General features: G+C 36.9%; 2 protein-coding genes across 2 annotated transcripts; both read left to right on the top strand.

Moving 5' to 3' along the window:
• Positions 1-865: 865 nt before the first annotated feature.
• On the top strand, positions 866-3572 carry LOC109147849. The gene is made up of 3 exons (XM_019295507.1): positions 866-1150; positions 1382-1758; positions 2006-3572. The coding sequence occupies exons 1-3, from the start codon at positions 866-868 to the stop codon at positions 3570-3572; spliced, it is 2229 nt and encodes a 742-aa protein (XP_019151052.1).
• Positions 3573-17312: 13740 nt separating this feature from the next.
• Positions 17313-19819, top strand: LOC109148060 (IRK-interacting protein-like). The gene is made up of 2 exons (XM_019295811.1): positions 17313-17469; positions 18334-19819. The coding sequence occupies exon 2, from the start codon at positions 18395-18397 to the stop codon at positions 19661-19663; it is 1269 nt and encodes a 422-aa protein (XP_019151356.1). The 5' UTR covers positions 17313-17469; positions 18334-18394; the 3' UTR covers positions 19664-19819.
• The last annotated feature ends 1284 nt before the right edge of the window (positions 19820-21103 follow it).

Raw genomic sequence — 21103 nt, 5'->3', positions numbered from 1 at the left:
GTTATAAGCTCCTAAATAAGCTCTGCCAAACATACCCATATTAATGAAAATATAAACAATTAGAATCTTTGATTGTTTAAATTTTTTAAATATTTTAAAGTTTAAACATTATATTTTTATTCTAAATTGAGTTTGTGATAACTGATATCTACTATTGAAGTATTTATCAGTAACATGGTGCAATAATTTTGTTTATTTGTATAATATAATATTCTTAATTATGAAATAATTAATATTTATGTATATTAAGAGTAAATATTTACAAATTTTTTTTAATATTTTCAAAAATATATTGAGTAAATATTAGGTCCAAATATCCACCTTTTATCATCTCCCTCGCTTCTTTCTTCTTCTTCGTCCTTGAAATATGTCGGTTACCAGCTTCAATGGAAGCCGGAACTCGGATAGGCTAAGGCTTGAACTTTAGTTTCCGCTCTCTGCAGCTCTGCGTCTTCGCCTCCTCAAAATCTCACAGTAAAGGCGAGTATTTTTTTTTTTTTTTAGGAAATGAATAGCAATTAGCATTGTGTAATGATCGCAGCAAATGGCCATGAGAAATAAGAGCAAACGACGTCGCTTGACGCCTCAGCGGTTGAAGACGGTTACACTAAGCAAAACGTCATCGTTCCAATAAGTGACCGGTTTAGTATATAAGAACCGAAACGGTGTCGTTTAAGCATTGTAATAGCTGTTAAGAACGGTTATAAAAGGGGTTAGCTGGCAGTGTATGTGGCATTCACCAAACTGTAATGAAATCATTCTTCTTCTCTTCAATCTTCTCTCCCTCTCTCTCTCTCTCTCTCTCTCTCTCTCTCTCTCTCTCTACTCTAAACCCTAGGACCATGACATCTGGTATCAGAGCCCAATGGAGGCAAGACTGAAAAAACTAGAGATAGTTGTAGCTGATTTGAGCGAGCAAATGGACACACACAAACAGACTATGACCGAGCTAGTAGAGCGGCTGGTAGCTCAAATGGAAGGAAAGATGAATGAATGGAAGGACGAGATCGCAGAGACAATTCGGCTCAATCGACCTCCGCCACCACTGATGTCCACTATCCCAGGTGGATCATCTGTAAATGGAGTCAGGAATGAACTTCCAGCGTTGTCTCACCAAGGACAGCATCCATCAGTACAAAGGCCAGGAAAGGCACCAGCGACGTAATTAGCTGGTGCAGGGGACTCGGACAGGGAGGTAGAATTCGAAGGATTTGGTGCAAACTGGACAAGGAGAGAAGTCCGGACACAGATCCCTCAAAGACGAGCCATGGAATTCCCACTCATGAGGTATCGATATGATTTTCCACCATTTGATTATGAACAACCTAAGTTGTGGATCAGTAGATGTGAACGATTTTTGCAAATGTCTCATATTCCCCAGATTGAAGTCATGCATGTGTTATATGTGAACTTAACTGGAAGAATAGGCCTGTGGTATGAAGGTTACCTCACTGGTTTGGATGAACCATTCCAATGGTCGCATTTTGCTGAGGCAGTTTGTAGACGATTTGGTGATGACAGTGGAGTAGTGATGGAGGAGTTCACCAATTTCAGACAGAATGGAGGGGTTATGGAGTTCAATGATAGGTTTGAGGAATTTAAGAGCCTTCTGATTCAAAACCACCCCACCCTCAATGATCTCTATTTCCTAGAAGCATACATAGCCAGACTTAAACCAAATCTGAGGGGCTTTGTGAGAACTACTCAGCCTAAGACACTAGCAGATGCAATGTGGAATGCTAGACAGTTGGAAATGGGGTTTTAAGTTTAATGAACCACCAAAAAACACACACCAGTACAAAAACAGAAACACCTTAACTCAACCATATTCCACCACTCCTAGAACACACAGTACCCTACCTAATCAAAAGCCTACAAACTCCCAAGGATCTACAGCCTCCAATACTCTAAGTAGCACTGCAAAAGGACCTGAGAGTGTTAAGATCAGATCTCAACTAAGAGAGTAGAATAAGTGTTTTAAGTGCTTTGAGCCATGGCAACCTAGGCACAAGTGCAAGGGAAACACCTTCCATGTTGTTGAGGAAGGGGAATTTCAGGATGCTTCTGATGGAATCAGTACTGAGGAACTGGAAGGAATTGAGACTAAGGAACAAGTTGAGATCTCCCTATGTGCTGTGTTGGGTGGGGAGGGATTGAATACCATCAAGTTGATGGGAGTAGTGCAGAGGCAACCAATGGTGATACTAGTGGATAGTGGAAGCACTCATAGCTTCTTAGATCCAAAAATTCTCACACAACTAAGAAGAGAGCCAGAGAAAGCCCAAATACTGAGAGTAACTGTTGCTAATGGAGAACAGATCAGTTGTGATGCCATTTGTAGAAGACTGAGGTGGCAAATCCAAGGAGAAACCTTTGAAAAGGACTTCAGGTTGCTAAGGTTAGGAGGATGTGACATGGTCCTTGGCATGGATTGGATAGACCGGTATGCCCCTATCCAACTCCATACAAGGCCACCTGGTATTTCATTCATTAAAGAAGGACAGCAAGTAACATTAAGGGGGTTGACCAAGAAGGCTGGTAGATTGCAGGAGGTGTCCAAGAAGGAGTTGAAGAAGTGGCAGCAGTATGGGATCCAAGGGTTCCTGGTGCAATGTGAAGGAGTAAGGCAGGAAAGAGGAAATAATGAATGCAGTGTATACTGCAAGGTGGTGGTGCAGACTGAATACAAGGAACTAACTGAATTACTACAGCAGTTCCAGGATTTATTTGAAGAGCCAAAGGACCTGCCTCCCAGGAGGTTGTATGACCACTCCATTCCTTTATTGCCAGGGGCACAACCTGTAAACATCAAACCATACAGGTATTCCTTTGACCAAAAAAATGTTATAGAAGAGATGGTTGAAGAAATGTTAAAGAGTGGGGTCATTGCTGAGAGTGTATCCCCTTTTGCCTCACATGTATTGCTAGTGCCTAAAAAAGACAACACCTGGAGGTTTTGCATTGATTATAGGGCTTTGAATAACATCACTGTTAAAAACAAGTTTCCAATCCCAGTAGTGGAGGACCTTTTTTCTGAGCTTGCTGGATCAAGGTATTTCACCAAGTTGGATCTAAGGGCAGGATACCATCAAGTAAGGATGAGGGAAGGGGAAGAATATAAGACTGCATTCAAAACACATCAAGGCCTATATGAATTCAGAGTTATGCCATTTGGCCTAACTAATGCTCCTGCCACTTTCCAAGCACTGATGAACTATGTGTTCAAGCCATTGCTGAGAAGGTTTGTTTTGGTATTTTTTGATGATATATTGATCTACAGCCATGAACTGAGTATGCATTGGGAACACCTCAAGGCAGTCCTAGAATTGATGAAGGAACACAAGCTGTTGGCTAAGCTTAGTAAGTGTGCTTTTGCAATGAGAGAAGTTGAGTACTTAGGCCATATAATATCTGAGCTTGGGTTGCATACTGATCCCTCAAAGTTGCAAGCAGTAGCAGAATGGCCTAAACCTACAACTATCAAGAGTTTGAGGGGCTTCCTAGGCTTGACTGGATACTATAGGAGATTTATCAAGAGCTATGGAATGATTAGCATGCCAATGTGCCATTGACAAAAATGTTGAAGAAAAATGCCTTTCAGTGGACTAAAGAAGCTGAGACTGCTTTTGAAAACTTAAAAAGGGCTATATGCTCAGCTCCAGTCTTGGCTCTTCCTGATTTCCAGAAAATTTTTATAGTTGAAGCAGATGCTTGCCATAAGGGGATGGGAGCAGTGTTAATCCAAGAGGGAAGACCTATTGCTTATTTCAGCAAAGCCTTTGGAGATAAGCACCTAGGTCTATCCATATATGAAAAGGAATACATGGCCATCATCAATGCAGTGGAGAAATGAAGAGCTTATCTAGTAGGGAGGAAATTCATTATTCAAACTGATCACCACAGTTTGAAGTTCTTATTGGATCAGAAGATCACCACTGCCACACAACTGAGAGGCTTGTCCAAACTTTTGGGGTTGCACTATACAATACAATATAAAAGGGGGAGTGACAATGGGGCTGCTGATGCACTCTCCAGAAGGGAAATGAGTCAGGAACCTGAAGTAAGTAATTCTGAGCTCAATACTGTACTAGCTATCAGGCCACAATGGATTGAAGAGGTGCTTCACAGTTATGAGGGGGATGAATGGGCTCAGGAGCAGTTGACAGTCAATCTGATTACACCTGGGGTTGATCCCAACATTGCTATAGCTGAGGGGCTCATCAGGTACAAACAAAGGATTTATGTGGGAGAAAAGGGTGACTTGAGAAACAAACTAATCCTGCAAATGCATGACTCTTCATTGGGGGGGCATTCAGGACAACAATGGACTTACCAAAGGCTCAGATCACTATTTTACTGGCAGAAAATGAAACTGGATGTTAAGTCAGTAGTGGAAAGATGTGATGTATGTCAAAGATGCAAGGCTGAAAATGTTGCAACTCCAGGACTACTACAGCCTCTGGCCATCCCTGATCAAGCTTGGAAGGGAATTTCAATGGATTTCATTGAAGGATTGCCAAAATCCCAAGGAAAGGAAGTGATTCTTGTGGTGGTGGATAGACTCACCAAGTATAGTCATTTCATGGGCTTAGTCCATCCATACTCTGCTGAGGGTGTGGCCAACATTTTTATGGAAAATATCTACAAGTTACATGGGTTACCAAGAGACATTGTGACTGACAGAGATAGAGTGTTCCTCAGCAGATTCTGGCAATCTCTTTTCAAGCAGCTGCAAGTTCAATTGAGCATGTCTACTGCCTACCATCCACAATCAGATGGACAAACTGAGAGAGTCAACAGGTGTTTGGAAACTTATTTAAGGTGTATGGTGTTCAGCAAACCAAAGGTTTGGGCCCAGTGGCTGCACCTAGCAGAATATTGGTATAACACCAACTTCCACACATCCTTGCAGTGCACCCCTTTCCAAGCCCTCTATGGGTATGCACCACCTATGTTAGCTCTGGAAATGGGGCAGAAGAGAGAGGAAGGGAGCTGGTTGGAAAGGAGAGAGACTATGTTGGCAATATTGAAGGAGAATCTGAGGATAGCTCAGCATAGAATGAAGCAGCAGGCTGATAGAAAAAGGAGTGAAAGGACCTTGCAAATTGGGGATTGGGTGTATTTAAAGGTCCAACCCTACAAGCAACTTACAGTGGCAGTAAGGTCCAACATCAAACTCTCATCTAAATACTATGGCCCTTACCAGGTTATAGCAAAAGTAGGTCCTGTGGCCTGCAGGTTGGCATTACCTCCAGGAGCTCAAGTCCATCATGTCTTCCACATTTCTCTACTGAAAAAGAAGGTGGGGGATCATGTGACACCACAATTGGAACCACCCTCGGTGGGTAGAGAAGGAGAGTTATTGGCTCAGCCCTTGGCAGCATTGAGTAAGAGATTGGTGAAGAGGGACAACAAGGCTGTCACACAGATTTTAGTTCAATGGGCAAATTTGCCAGAAGAGGCTGCCACATGGGAAGACTTCCACCACATCAAGAAACAATTTCCAGATTTCGATCCTTGGGGTCAAGGATCCAGTAAAGGAGGGGATGATGTAATGATCGCAGCAAATGGCCAGGAGAAATAAGAGCAAACGACGTCGCTTGACGCCTCAGCGGTTGAAGACGGTTACACTAAGCAAAACGTCGTCGTTCCAATAAGTGACCGGTTTAGTATATAAGAACCGAAACGGTGTCGTTTAAGCATTGGAATAGCGGTTAAGAACGATTATAAAAGGGGTTAGCTGGCAGTGTATGTGGCATTCACCAAACTGTAATGAAATCATTCTTCTTCTCTTCAATCTTCTCTCCCTCTCTCTCTCTCTCTCTCTCTCTCTCTCTCTCTCTCTCTCTCTCTCTACTCTAAACCCTAGGACCGTGACACATTGAAATCGTTCATTGCGTTTTGAAGTTCTCTTTTTCTGATTTACGAATTACATTTGCTGCTTTCCATTTAGGCTGTTTTTTGAGCAATTGTGTTCAACCGATGTTTAAAATACTTACAGATAAACGGGAGTAGATCTAATAGATGTGTATATTAACCGGAGAATCTTAGGAAAAGTTCATCTATTGAAAGCTTTAGCTTGAAGAAACCACTCAAGATTTGCATTACAATATTAAGATGTTGGGCGTAATTTGGCTGTAGTTGAATTGCAATTCAGTGGAAACCACAATTACGCCGTTTGGTTGGAGGGAATTGCAATTCCCTCATTTTGCTGAATTGTAATTCATGGGCACCCACCTATGAATTGCAATTCGGTGGTTGTGGGAAAAGGAAAAATGATGAAATGACAAAAGTACCCTTGATTATTAATTTATTACTACTATTATTATTACACAAGGACATTTTAGTCTTTATATCACTTTTTTCATTCCCTACCCAATAATTATATTTATCCCTACCAAACAATGTAATTTGAATTCATGCTTTATTCCCACCTTATTCTTTTCTCATCGAATTGCAATTCCTTTCCACCCTAATTCTTTACTCCCAACCAAACGACGACCTGTTAGGATTTATACAATGCTGCGTACTATTTTTTCGCATCTGCAGTTAATATGCTGGGGGGTTTAGGGGATGAGTATTGTTGACAGTTCTTGTCAAAGGAAAGCTTAAACTGATCTGCATTTGTTTCTGTAATGTTGAGATAAAGAATCGAAGAAATGGCAGAAAGTAAAAAACACAATGTGGTTAGGCAATGTGCCTCTGGATTTGTTGTGTATGTCTCATACACAACATGTAATATGTGTTTCCATATAATGTAATTTAGACTATATATAAAACACAGCTCTTGTTGTTAAGTATTGACATTTTTTTTTTAATTTCTGCTGGTAACATCTGCATAGCTTATTCTTTAATTGCCATTCACTATTTGATATTCTCTGCTTAACAGTGTAAACTTATTATATTAGAGAGAGAGAGAGAGAGAGAGAGAATTAAAGAATAAAAAAACAGAGAGAGAGAGACTTGTTTTTGGATACTAGCTGTTAATAGATCAGAGCCTTCTGTATCTAATTTGGTTTTTTTACGAATGTATCGTCTTTGAAGTCAGCCTACATTCAAATACACGAATGGTTCTTATGCAGTTTGAACCATTTTTTCGGTTGATGATGATTTGTATTTTATACAAAACTAATTACTGTGGTTTACGCCAATCATTATTGTGTGGACCATGGACCACGCAAGTTGTGTGGACCATATTTTATATACTGTAAAATAATGTACATTTAGTACAAAGATAATGTACATTCAATACAAAAATAATGGACATTTTTTTCAGGGGATGTACATTATTTTTGTACTGAGTGTACATTATATTGTATAATGTACATTCAGTACAAAAATAATGTACATTCTGTATATTAAAAATGTACTTTTTGTTATGGTCTACCTAACATTGTGTGGACCATGGTCCACACAATAATTTGCCGGTTTACGCTCACATGGATTTGATCCGATGTGTTTTATAAGAAAAAAACCTCTATGTAGAAGCTTCCGATTGTTTCCAATATTGAATTGGCTTTCATTAGAAAGTCAAAGATTTCGGATATCTAATAGGCTTTCATGGAAAGCCAAAGATTTAATTAATATGGTAATCCCTTTTACTAAGCATTAAACTTCCAAAAATGTGAAGTATAAATACGGAAGATTGTATAAACTTCCTAAGACGACTACAACTGGAATGTTGTATATACACACTAATACGGCACTGATATTTTTGAGCGGAAAGTTTTGGCTCTATTATGAATCCCTAAATTTGTGGCTTTTATATATATAGTAAGAAGTAAGATAGTAAGATATAGTAAGAAGTAAGATATAGTAAGATACTTAGATAGTAAGATAAAGATAAGAAGTAAGATAAGATAAGATACTTTGGATATTTCTACCAAATTATACTTTAAAAAAAGGTTCTATATATATTTTTAGAGTTAATTCCAGCTATGGTCCTTCGATTATTGCGATTTTTCAAAATTGGTCATCGTCTTTTAATTTGGACAAAATAGATCCTTGACTATCAAATTTGTTCCAGCATTAGTCCTTTCGTCAACCTTTAGTTAGTTAGGTGTTAGTATATGAGTTAAAATGGTCATTTCATTAGCTTATTTCTTCTTCCTCATTTCCTTTAACGTCCACTAAATCTCGGCACAGTAACATAACATGTTTCACTCATTAGATAAAAACAAAGTATACTAAAACTAATCAAGTAATTAGCTCAATCAGCAACAAGGCTGCCCAGGTACAGTAATTATACTACTCAGAATATATCATTTTAAAAATTTAAAAAAAATGATAAAACCCATGGGAGAGCCATCATGGGATTAGTTCATCCAAACTGATCGAATCTGCTTGGTCGGTAAGTTTTCTGCTCCAATTATTTGGATGAACTACGCATTTAGCTTTCCATTGCCATAGATTTGCAGCATTGCTACTCGTGGATCTACTCAATTTGTTGATATATGGAATTGTTTGTGTCGCCTGCTCGGAATGGTTCCGGTTGTCTGTGTTTTTTCAGTCTCTCACGTCCGTACATTCTTAAAATTCGTGTTCTGAGAAGGACGCACAGTCATTTTGGGGTTTAAGCACGGTTTGTGCTTCTGAAAGTAAATTTAGAATCAATAAATTACCGAGGTTTAGATATATGGCTGAGTTTTATCATCTCTTTTTTAGAAAGAAGAAAGAAATGAAGAATAATGAAAGAAGTTAATGAAATGACCGTTTTAACCCATACACTAACTAAGTAACTGAAAGTTTATGGAATGATCAATGCTAGAAGACCATTGCGGAATTAACTCTTTATTTTGTCCAAATTAAAAGACGATGACCAATTTAAAAAAATCCCAATAGTTAGAAGACCATTGCGGAATTAACTCTTTATTTTTATATTGAAAACTAAACAACGAATAGATTAATGAGTAAGAATCAAATTACAAAAGGGAGGATAAAGACCATCTGTTTCTACGATGACGTACAGTTGGCCGAACATCTATCCTTGAGCCAAGATAAAGAGGCCGGGGATCACCAAATTTAAAGTCGTAGGCGGCGTCGTGGCGGCGGCCGCGGCGGAAGCAGCTTTGACGTCACGACAAGGGAGACGAGCGGTGGTGGCGGAAAATCCTGATGACCCCTGGTATTGGCCTTGGGAGACGGTGGTCCTATTACCGATCTTGATGATTGCTCGTATTCATGACCATTTAATGGATTCACGGCCACCGCCTCTGATGTGGCTCTCACGCCGCCATAGCTCATCATCATCTTCACAATCATGTCCCCATTGCTGAGTGCCAAACCCTGAACCAACATTATTAACACCATAATATATGATACCACTTTCATCTTCGTTCGCTACTACAACATATATATGGTATATGCATTCATTTGTAGTATGTAGTGAATATTATATATAATACTCCACAAACATTATCATGTACGCGTCTGCGCCTGAAATGTTTGAATTGAAAACCAATCTCTAATGGAAGTGAAGTCAACGAAGGAGAGTTGTCAATTTTGATAATATTGTTTAGAGCATTCATATCAGTTGAGATATTAGGGGGAGAATGCAAGAGTGAGTAGGAAAGAGAATAATGTGGGAGGGGAGGGAAAAAAAAAATCAAACTGATTTTATAAAAAAAATATATAAAAAATAAACATGTCATTTCTTTATTGGTTCTCTTTCCTCCATCATTAATTTTTTTTTTTTGGGCAGAGTAATATCCCAACATTTGCAGATGCTCCCCACCCCTTCTCTCTCTTGATTCTCTCTCTGCCACCATGGCATTTTGACCTCAAAAGTAGTGAATTCTCCCCCATTTCTCCTCTGATGTAGATGCTCTTATGTAAATTATGCAACTTTTTTTGGCAATTTCCTTCCCCAAAAGGTTGAATCCTCAGCCCAAAGAGCTCCTGACACCTGGCCCGACAGAACACACTCAATAAAGGATGTAAATCACGGTGACTCAATAACTCAACAAGGTCAAATGCCGGTGCGCACAAGTGATATGATCTGTCACTTTGAGCATTATCGCCACACTGCCGTTATTGATGTTCAAACCTTGGTCTTTTCTTTCAAATATTGTCTATTGAACTAGTGAACTAAGCTCGTGTGAATTTTTTTTTTTGAAATTTCCAAAATAACTAGGCTACAAGTGGTTCAAATAAATAAAAGAATAAATCAGGCTCAAATTGTCTAACTTACAAATCCAACCAATGGACTAACAGATCAACTAAGAAGCTAGTTGGGAAGTTGTCAACCAAGCAATCAGACTAGCCAATGACCAATGACAAATTAGAGAAGTCAAGTGAAAGTCCAGAATATCGATGATATGTTACATGCCCGATAAGTTGTTACATTTCCCGCCAGCCTATCATATCTCACAAAGAAATCAAAGAATATCAATTGCCCATTGTATAGACTAGTCAACTGGTCAGCCCAGAAACACCCTCATTGGTTAATTGTCCTCCACTATGGTTTGACTAGGACCACGGTGGCTCGTTGGACCAAAGTGGATCCCTCCGGAGCCCTACCCAAAAGGATAAAAATTTTAAACGAAATTGTAAAAGTTTACTAAGGAGAAAAATAAATGAAATTACAGAAGTTTAGATTATTTAAGTCTACCAAGATTCAAAATAGAGTAAAGATTTTAAACTATGTAGAGTATTATAAAAGAATTGTAATTCAGTAAGAAAATAATCACGTGAAATTTCCAATCAGTATATTGAATCGCTTTATTGTACTGTGAGTATACTTAAACATACATATCCAAACTCGATCAATCAACTCTCAAATAGTATCAATCATATTATGTGGGTCCTGCCGATCACCTCTCCCCTTAATGCATTAAATTGCAAGCAAATAACCTTTTTTTTTTTTTTTTTACAACAATCATTTTTGATACCTGTTATCCCAACGCAAATACAAATCTTTAAAAATAGTTCAAAGTTCCGTATTAGGCTACTGCAATCAATCGTTATGCCATGGAACGATGGTGAACACAGTCCCAAACGGTAATGGTATCTACGGGCACAGTTATCTTCTATTAATTTTTTTTTTTTTTAAAATTAACAGCGCGATTTTTCTTCTTCATATTCACATTTTGCGGTTTCACTTCCTTTTCGCACAAGTTTCTTCAACACTCATAAATTATGAATGTGCTGGCATGAATTTATGAATGTGCAGTTATGAAATTATGAATTTTCTTTTATGAGATTATGAATTTTCTGTTATGAGATTATGAATTTTTTGTTATGAAATTATGAATGTATAGAAAATTCATAACTGTAAATTCATAATCGCATAACGGAAAATTCATAATTTAATAAATGTTTTTCTTTTATGAGATTATGAATTTTCTATTATAAAATTATGAATTTTCTGTTATGAGATTATGAATTTTTTGTTATGAGATTGTGAATATACAGAAAATTCATATCCATTCACAATGACTCCCTTACCATTACTTCCCCAGCTAACCATAAACACAACTATTAACATTTAATTTTTTATGACAAGAAAAATTCGTAGTTACTACCCGAATATATGAATTAGGTAATTTCTCACTTTTGTGTAATACTCCGTAATTCGTAAACCATACAAATTCGTATTAAAAAAATCACATACAACAAGCTCAATCAATTGGATATTGACAAGAATTAAACTCGCGATTTTTTAGTACGAATACTATGCCACAACCCACCCGACATTTATTTTGACAAAATCAACAAATGGCTTACTCCACCCATTAAGAACTTAATGGCGCAACCTAGCAAATTAAACCACCCATCCAATAACTTATTACATTCCCTAATACTTCATTTTAATTTCTTTGTTATCTTTTGTGAAATGAACATGAATTATTACACATCTTTCGTGAATTGCTCAATTTATAAGCCTAATATCAATGGTACAATATTGACAGCTAAATACAAAACCAAACTCTTTATATAGATGTATCAGAGAGTTAAAATTACCAAACAAACCCAAACTGTTTAATAATCCAGCAAAATGCCAAGATTTTATAGTCGGCGGCGCGGTGGCGGAAGCAGCGCCGTCTGATAAAAATGAGTTAAGGGGTTTGCCTTGGGAGATGGTGGATGGCGCGTTTACCGTTCTTGATGACTGTTCGTACTCATGGCCATCAATATCCGCCGCCATAGCTCATCTTCACAATCTTGCTCCCGTTGGCGAGTGCCAAACCATGAAGCAACATTAACACCATAATATATGATAATAACACTTTCATCTTAGTTTAATTTGCTAGCTAGCTACTACTATACTATACTATACTATTTATGCAGCATTCATGTTCTCTAGTGAATATATATATATATAACAGTATAGCCTGAAATAAATTAAAAGCTTTTAATTTTATGGAAGTTGTGCAGTCCACAGAGGAATGCAAGCTTGTTTGTTTATTCATGGTTGATATATATATGCGGAAAATATTTTATAATGGCAATTAAGTTGATGGTTGGCAATCTCCCTAGTAGTTTGAGTTGGTCAATTATGTTGGATCACAAGACTGCAAGTATATCATTTTTTTGATTTAAGTTGGATAATTATGAATAATTTAAATTAAATTTCAACGCAGTCGGAGTTCATCCAAAACATACATTATTTGAGTAGCAATTACTGACTTTCTTGTAGATAAGAGAATATTTAATATAATAGTGTATTATTTTATACATGGTACATAAGAAACTATATTAACATATTGTATATATATGTTTAGTAAAATTGTATATATTGCGTACTTTAAAATTATTAAAGATAGTTAATACAATTTTACATTACTCAAGAAAAATTATAAAGTATATATTAAACTCAAAGAATTCTTCTACACTTGGATCTAATTGTAATTTTGGATGAATTCTTCTTTAGGTTTAAAGTCTATTGTGTCCGTTCTCATTGAAAGGAATAATCTTTCTTTAAAAATTGATGGTGATTGGTGAGATTTTTCCAAAGATTTGATGGGTGATTGGTCAATGAAGTTCAAATGTTCACACTTTACCAACTTAATTTTTTCGAAAGATTTAATACTAGCCAAGGTCCCTCGAATATAGTGGTTCCACCACCTATGGTCCTAAACTTTTAAATCAACCATCCGGGATCCTCCATGTTTTAAAATTGACCAGCCATAGTCCTTCCGTTAGTGTTTTCCGTTTCAGCCGTGAAATATGAGGGCATAATCGACCTTTCACATTTTTCTCACCCAAACCACTGAAAAAATGCTTGTTCTCAATCCACCGGTGAAATCTGGGCCGGAAACAATGGATTCAAAGGGGACGCTGGCCACTATGCTACTCGAAAGCGCACTGTTTCGTCCCTAACACACAACGGTCTGATTCACTCTCCAGATTGTGCAGCTATGGTTTAACCCTAACGCAAATCCGATGTACTCGTAAGCGGAATTGAACGACACTTCCAATTCGCCATTTTTGTTGCTTCCTTTGCAGATTACAAAGCCGGAGGTGTTTATCCCGCAAGCAAAGCTCCCGCCGGCATTAATATCCTCCATTGATTCATTCTGGAACTGTGTTTCTAGGTCTGAGGCGATTGATGTTGTTCCCTAGCACGCAACCCTATTTGAGGATTTCAGGACCCCGCAAGTAAACCCTGACCTGGATGAAATTGACTGGAATTCCGATGAATCCGATGACACATTTTGTTCGTTCAAAATAGACGCGCCGCCGCACCAGCACAGGGTGTTGAGGGTTCACCCGTTTGTTAGACCGCAAATTGGGTATCGCCGATTGTGAGGCTAGAAAGTGGGGTTGTGTAGTTGAGGTAGAGCCTTTTGGGGGTGAAATTAGGGTTCCAGCATAGGAGCACGAAGCCGCTGTGAAGCGGACGCCGCAGAGGACGTCAATCCCGTCGGCGATGGCGTCGAAAGATACTTCCGGATATACATTCAGGTTTCTTCGTCGTCGTTGGATGCAGGGGTGGTGCCGGACTGGAGCGCTGCGTTGGAAATACCATATCCTCTGGGGCAAAACGTGACAGGCGGCGAAGATCTAAGCAATTCCACGACGCAGTTGGTTGTGAAGGAGAGAGAGGGGAAAGTGTTAAGATACAGAGAGAAGCGGAAGTGTTGACGCAGTTGGTTGGTTCTCTGCTGATTTCGTCGCCGATCATCGCTACGGCGTCGTCCCGTCGTTTTGATAACGGCGATCTGACTATTTCGAATGGGTTTAATTAAATTAAAAACAAAATAATATAAGTTTTTGTAATCTTTTTTTTTTTTTTGGGTGAGAAAAATGTGAAATGTTGATAATGCCCTCACATTTAACGGTTCAAACAGCAAACACTAACGGAAGGACTATGGCAGGTCATTTTTGAAACATGGAGGATCTCGGAGGGTTGATTTGAAAGTTTAGGACCTTAGGTGGCGAAACCACTATACTCGAGGGACCTTGGCTGGTATTAACTCAATAATAACAATTCATTTTTTTAAAGCTACCGACTCTGTTACAATATAGTATTTGTTCATACATACTTTCTCAACTTGTTGAAGCACGAAGAGTCAACAACGCCTCCACCGAAGCTCGATCTCATTACTTTCCATATAGGAGAAGTCACTACATGCTATCTAAGCATAAGGTGCTTGACAATTATATTGTTTGATCGATAAGAAATAAATTATTGAGAATTTTGGTTAGTCATTTTTCAATTTATTTATTTAATAATTATTGAACAATTGGGTTAATATTAAATTATTAATTGTCAATATTATATAAATGCCTTTTTCTCTTTTGGTGGAAAGTGGGGAACATAAACATGGCGAACTTGGCACGCTTGTTGTGAATTGTGATGACTTCTCATCATCTCTTTCACCACCACCTCTAGTTAATGTTTTTTCAATTTATTTATTTCAAATTCCCTTTGTTATGCTGTGAGATAGATGTTTGAGCTTAAACTTTGATTAATATATATATATATATATATATATATATATATATATATATATATATATATATATATATATATATATTGTTTGGTGTCGGCGAGTTCAGCATTGCTTGATTCGAGACATAGCGTTGTGATTTACCATGGATGGGTGTGGTTAAATGGTTAATATCTACCTACTTATCACCAATTGGTTTTAAGTATAATATGACAATCAGATAGCTAAAGAATTATGTGGTTAAACATTTAGGATGATGATCCACTGAAAAGTACCTACTTATCACCAATTGGTTTTAAGTATAATATGACAATCAGATAGCTAAAGAATTATGTGGTTAAACATTCAGGATGATGATCCACTGAAAAGTCAGCATAGCGCAACACTGAGATCCATCATATTCTTATTAAAATAATATTTTAAGATTAATGTTTTTCTTTTTTTTTTTTTTAAATCAATTTTGAATCTTATTTATAAATCAACTTTCATTAATGAATGAGTTAAATTTATAAATTATCTATGCTTAAATATAAGATATCACATGTATCATGTAGACATATATAACATTCGAACATTTTTCTAATTGAAAGGTGGAGAACACCCAAGAAGCTTAACTAGTCACGTCAAAGACTCTTTTGAACCAAATAGACTAATGTTGCACTAGGGTATCCTGATCTACTACAATTTTTGACAGTCTCATAAATTTTGTAATCTATGTTGCATAGAAATTCCATGAGGGTACCGTTTTCCGGTTTAAAAATGATTTTTATACTCATTCGGAAACATTTATATACCATTTCCTAACTAATCAAAAGTTCTTAGAAAAATTTCTAGCTATTTTCTAATTAATAAAAAATTTAGAAACTCATTTATCTCTTATTATTATACACAAATTTTAAAAGAATTTCTAACCTAAATCAACAAATTTCTGACCAAAAAAAAAATTGTGAATGTGTCTCTTGGGTCGAAAACAATAAGGGTGTGTTTGGTTGGTGGGTTTTGCCCATAGAAATGGGTATGAAAGTGATTGTTGTTGTTTGGTTGATAGGTTTTTAGAAAACCACTATGGGTTTCGAATACCCCATCAATTGAAAAATCCATACCCAAATAGAATAAGGGTTTCATTCCCTTATTCATTTTCAAGCACTATTATTAGTAACCATTCCCATTCCACCATACTACCAAACATGTTAAATACTTTCACCAAAACCCATTACCATTACCAAGTATTTGATACCCATTCCGATTCCGATTCCTATGTGCGAACCAAACACACCCTAAGATATTAGTGAAAATAAATTTACGGACACGAGATTGTCATATTTTAATGGGAAAATGACACTTTTTCTCCTTGAGTTATATACTTGTAGCACTTTTTTTCCTGAATTATTTAAGTGACTATTTTTTTCTCTGAAATGTTAAATGGACATATTTACCTTTAAAATAAATATTTCATTTATTTTTCTTATCCAACAAATTATGACCACAATTTGGTTTAAACCAAACAGACAATATAACAACCAAATCAAAATATTCTAATTATAATTTAGACTCGAAACCCGATATTTAGAGTTTATTAAAATCACAAACCGGGACGGCTGGTTCATGCTCGGAACTGAAAAAAATAAAATATATTTATTGTTGAATTTAGACTATTTTAAAATTTAAAAAAAAAAAGACGGTTCAAAATCGCGAACCGGATCCGGAACTGCCGATTCACGATTCAGGATCCAGTTTTTTCGATTAATAATTTCAATAAACTAAAATCCAAATATTGGGTTCTGTATCTGAATCATAACCGGAAATTTTTAATTCGATTGCTATAGTGTCCGGTTCAATTTGAATCGAACCGTGGTCATCCCTACGTATACACAATAATTTGTTGGAGAAAAATAATAAATAAAATATTTATTTTAAGGATAAAAATGTCAATTTAATATATCGGGGGAGGGGGGGGGGGGAGGGGAGGGGAAATCGTCACTTTTAAAATAATTGATGGAACTAATGTGCTTACATTAATAATTCAAAGGAAAAAAAATGCTATAAGTGTATAAATTATGGGAGAAAAGTGCCATTTTCTCAATTTTAATTTATCAACTTATATGCAAATGAGCATGATTTCAAGTTTGTACCTTTTTAAGGAGATATTAATGATAGTATACACAACTAGGATGTTTGATTGCCTAAAATTTTAAAATATTTTAGATTTGAGACATCATATTTTTGTTCTATATTGAGTTTGTGATAACTGATATATACTAGTGGAGTATTTATCAGTAAATTGGTGCAATAATTTTGTTTATTTGTATAATATTTTTAATTATGAAATAATTAATATTTATGTCTGAGTAAATATTTACAATTTTTTTTTAAATATTTTCAAAAATATATTGGGTAAATATTAGGTCCAAATATCCACCTTTTATCACCTCGCTCGCTTCCTTCCTCTTCGTCCTTGAAATATGTCGGTTACCAGCTTCAATGGAAGCCGGAACTCGGATATGCTAAGGCTTGAACTTTAGTTTTCGCTATCTGCAGCTCTGCGTCGTCGCCTCCTCAAAATCTTACAGTAAAGGCGAGTTTTTTTTTTTTTCTCTTTTCTTTTTTCTTTTTTCTTCTTCTTCTGGAAATGATTAGTAATTAGCACTGAAATTGTTCATTGCGTTTTGAAGTTCTCTTTTCTGATTTACGAATTACGTTTTCTGCTTTCCATTTAGGCTGTTTTTTGAGCAATTGTGTTCATCCGATGTTTAAAATACTTGCAGATAAACGGGAGTAGATCTGATAGATGTGTATATTAACCGGAGAATCTTAGGAAAAGTTCATCTAATGAAAGCTTTAGCTTGAAGAAACCACTCAAGTTTTGCATTACAATATAAAAATGTTGGATCTTAGGGTTTATACAATGCTGCATACTATTTTTTTTTTCTCATTTGCAGTTAATATGCTGGGGGATTAGGGGATGAGTATTGTTGACAGTTCTTATCAAAGGAAAGCTGAAACTGATCTGCATTTGTTTCTGTAATGTTGAGATAAAGAATCGAAAAAATGGCAGAAAGTAAAAAAGACAACGTGGTTCGGCAATGTGCCTCTGGATTTGTTGTACATACACAACATGTAATATGTGTTTGCATATAATGTAATTTAGGATATATATATATAACACAGCTCTTGTTAAGTATTGACATTTTTTTAAAAAATTTCTGCTGGTAACATCTGCATAGCTTATTCTTTAATTGCCATTCACTCTTTGATATTCTCTGCTTAACAGTGTAAACTTATTATATTACACTGAGAGAGAGAGAGAGAGAGAGAGAGAATTAAAGAATAAAAAAACAGAGAGTGAGAGAGACTTGTTTTTGGATACTAGCTGTTAATAGATCAGAGCTTTCTGTATCTAATTTGGTTTTTTTGTTCTTTATGGTGGCATGCTTTACAGGTTTTATTAGCCTAAGGAATAGGCCGTGGCTTGATTAATTTCCATATTTTTGCAAGTAGCTATGCAACATACTGGTGCAAGAGATACCCAACCCCGTGACTGCAACAGCCAGAAGGTTCACCCCCAGCCTATGGAAGAAGCTGCAAATCAAAATCCGGAAGCTTTGGAAGCTCTAATATCTAAGATTTTTACGAATGTATCGTCTTTGAAGTCAGCCTACATTCAACTTCAATCTGCTCATACTCCTTATGACCCCGACAAAATTCAGAGTGCTGATAAACTTGTTATCTCGGAGTTGAAGACTCTCTCTGAACTTAAGCATTTCTATCGGGAGCATAACCCTAAGCCGGTTTGTGCTTCTCCTCAGGACTCGCGATTAGCATCTGAAATTCAAGAGCAGCAAAGCTTGTTGAAGACATATGAGGTGATGGTGAAGAAATTCCAGTCCGAGATTCAGAATAAAGATTCTGATATTGTTCAGTTGCAGCAACAAATCCAGGAGGCGAGTCAGAAGCAAGTTAAGCTGGAGAAGAACCTCAAACTTAGGGGCTTATCAGCCCGAGAATGTGATGGGATTGGCAGTGAAAATGGATTCTTCTCGGTGGATCTGACGCCCGATCTTTTCAAGTCATCTGTGGAATCCGCCTATAGAGCTATCCATGATTTTTCCAAGCCAGTTATTAACATGATGAAAGCAGCTGGATGGGATCTCGATGAAGCAGCAAACTCCATAGAGCCGGATGTAACCTACGCAAAGAGAGCTCACAAGAAATATGCATTCGAATCGCATATTTGCCAAAGAATGTTCAGCGGGTTTCAGGAAGAGTGCTTCTCTGTGAAACCCGAGGATCCAACAGTAACAAAGGAAAGTTTCTTCCACCAGTATCTTGCATTGAGAGAAATGGATCCACTAGATGCCGTGGGCCAAAATCCAGATTCCAATTTCGGGAAGTTTTGCAAAAGCAAATACCTAGCAGTGCTTCATCCAAGGATGGAGGTCTCATTTTTCGGGAACTTGGATCAACGAAACTATGTCACTGGGGGTGGACATCCAAGGACAGCATTCTACCAGGTTTTTCTAAAGATGGCAAAATCCATCTGGCTTTTGCATAAGCTGGCATATTCTTTCGAGCCTCCCGTGAAGATTTTTCAGGTCAAGAAGGGAAGTGTGTTCTCAGAAGATTATATGGACAGTGTTTTGAAGAATTTCATCGTCGAAAACAGCGAGCAGAAACCAAAGGTCGGGCTGATGGTCATGCCCGGTTTCTACATCGACGAATGCATAATCCAATGCCAGGTCTACTTAACAGGTGTGAAGGTTACTGATTGATTCTAATTCCAATCCACACCTTTATTGTTGAAATTACTCCTTAACTTATATGTTCTGTGTGATTTTCATTCGGTTTTATGTGCCATCTGAAAATATGCCATGGATGAACTTGCAGTCTCTATGTGATATAGCAGTCATATATTCAGTTCCAGATCAGAGTGAACCTTTTTTGTGGTTCAAAATCATAACATGCATATATACTATACCACTTACCATATGCGGCTAATTTAATCCATGACAAAACAATATAATGGAACGCTAAAATTCAAAATAAAATAAAATAAAGTTCTTATTTATTCCAATTTCAACTAAATTCCACAACCATATCTTCAAGAAATATCACAAAAGCAATAAAATATAACAAACTTTTTTTTTTTTTTCTGAGAAAAAAAAAAAATAATAACAAACTTTAGAGCAATGATTATCATAAAATAAAATAAAGATAACTGCGGTGGTGGAGGAGAAGGGGCCAATCTTGGGTGAAGAAGTTGGGCAGCCCTAGGTGGTGGTCGTCTTGAAGGGGCTCTTCTTAATTGAGCAGGTTGGGTATTCTTGGGCGGTGGCGGTGGTGGTGGTGGTGGTGAAGGGGCCAATCTTGGTCGAATAAGTTGGCCAGCTCTCGGTGGCGGTGGTGGTGGTGGAGCAGGTCTCATCTTACTTACCGTCTCAGCAAAAACACCGACCACGGTTGGCCACATCCCTATTCCTTTTAATGAGTCCTTGTAGAAGTAGCTTTCGTGTAACCATGCAAATTCATGCATCAAAAGGATGGAAAGAAAGCATGCTGCTATCTTCATTATATTACTGGAAATTAATGAACTTATGAACTAAATGGCCTTCTGAAAATGCTTTCAAGGCCTTGGGGATCTTTGATTAGCTAGGCTCGTTTAGTACTTATAGTTTGGAAATATTGACTATTATATATTGTGGATGTGAAATGTAAGATTTGAATGGAAAATGATTCACCAATCACCATGCACCATTCAAATTCATTGCAAATGTGCATGCAGTTTCGGACGTTGATACGTATGAGGCTTTGAATAGTGCCGGGGGAACTGTAGCTTAGCTTTCGTACATGGCATATTTGTAGCATAGTTCAACATATGTATTTCGAAAAGTCTAATGTTTTGACAAATAGGGAGAGTATTATTTCCATTTCGAAAAATCTGATAGTTCTCACCGAAATTTACATCGATTGTATTTTTCAAATTAAACCTTGATCTAAAATGACAGGATATATATATATATATATATATATATATATATATATATATATATATATATATATATATATATATATGTTAATTATACGAAGATCAATACGCATGCTTCGAACATAAGTGTTATATTATATTAGACAATGACAAAAATTCAAATCACTATTCAAACGTAAAATGGATGGGCTCTCGACTAATCGTTCATTGTGATCCCATGATTGGA

The sequence above is a fragment of the Ipomoea nil genome, unplaced genomic scaffold (assembly GCF_001879475.1).
Source record: "Ipomoea nil cultivar Tokyo-kokei standard unplaced genomic scaffold, Asagao_1.1 scaffold2036, whole genome shotgun sequence".
NCBI lineage: Eukaryota > Viridiplantae > Streptophyta > Magnoliopsida > Solanales > Convolvulaceae > Ipomoea > Ipomoea nil.
Note: the sequence above shows the minus strand (reverse complement) of the source record. Positions and strands in the feature narration are given on the sequence as shown.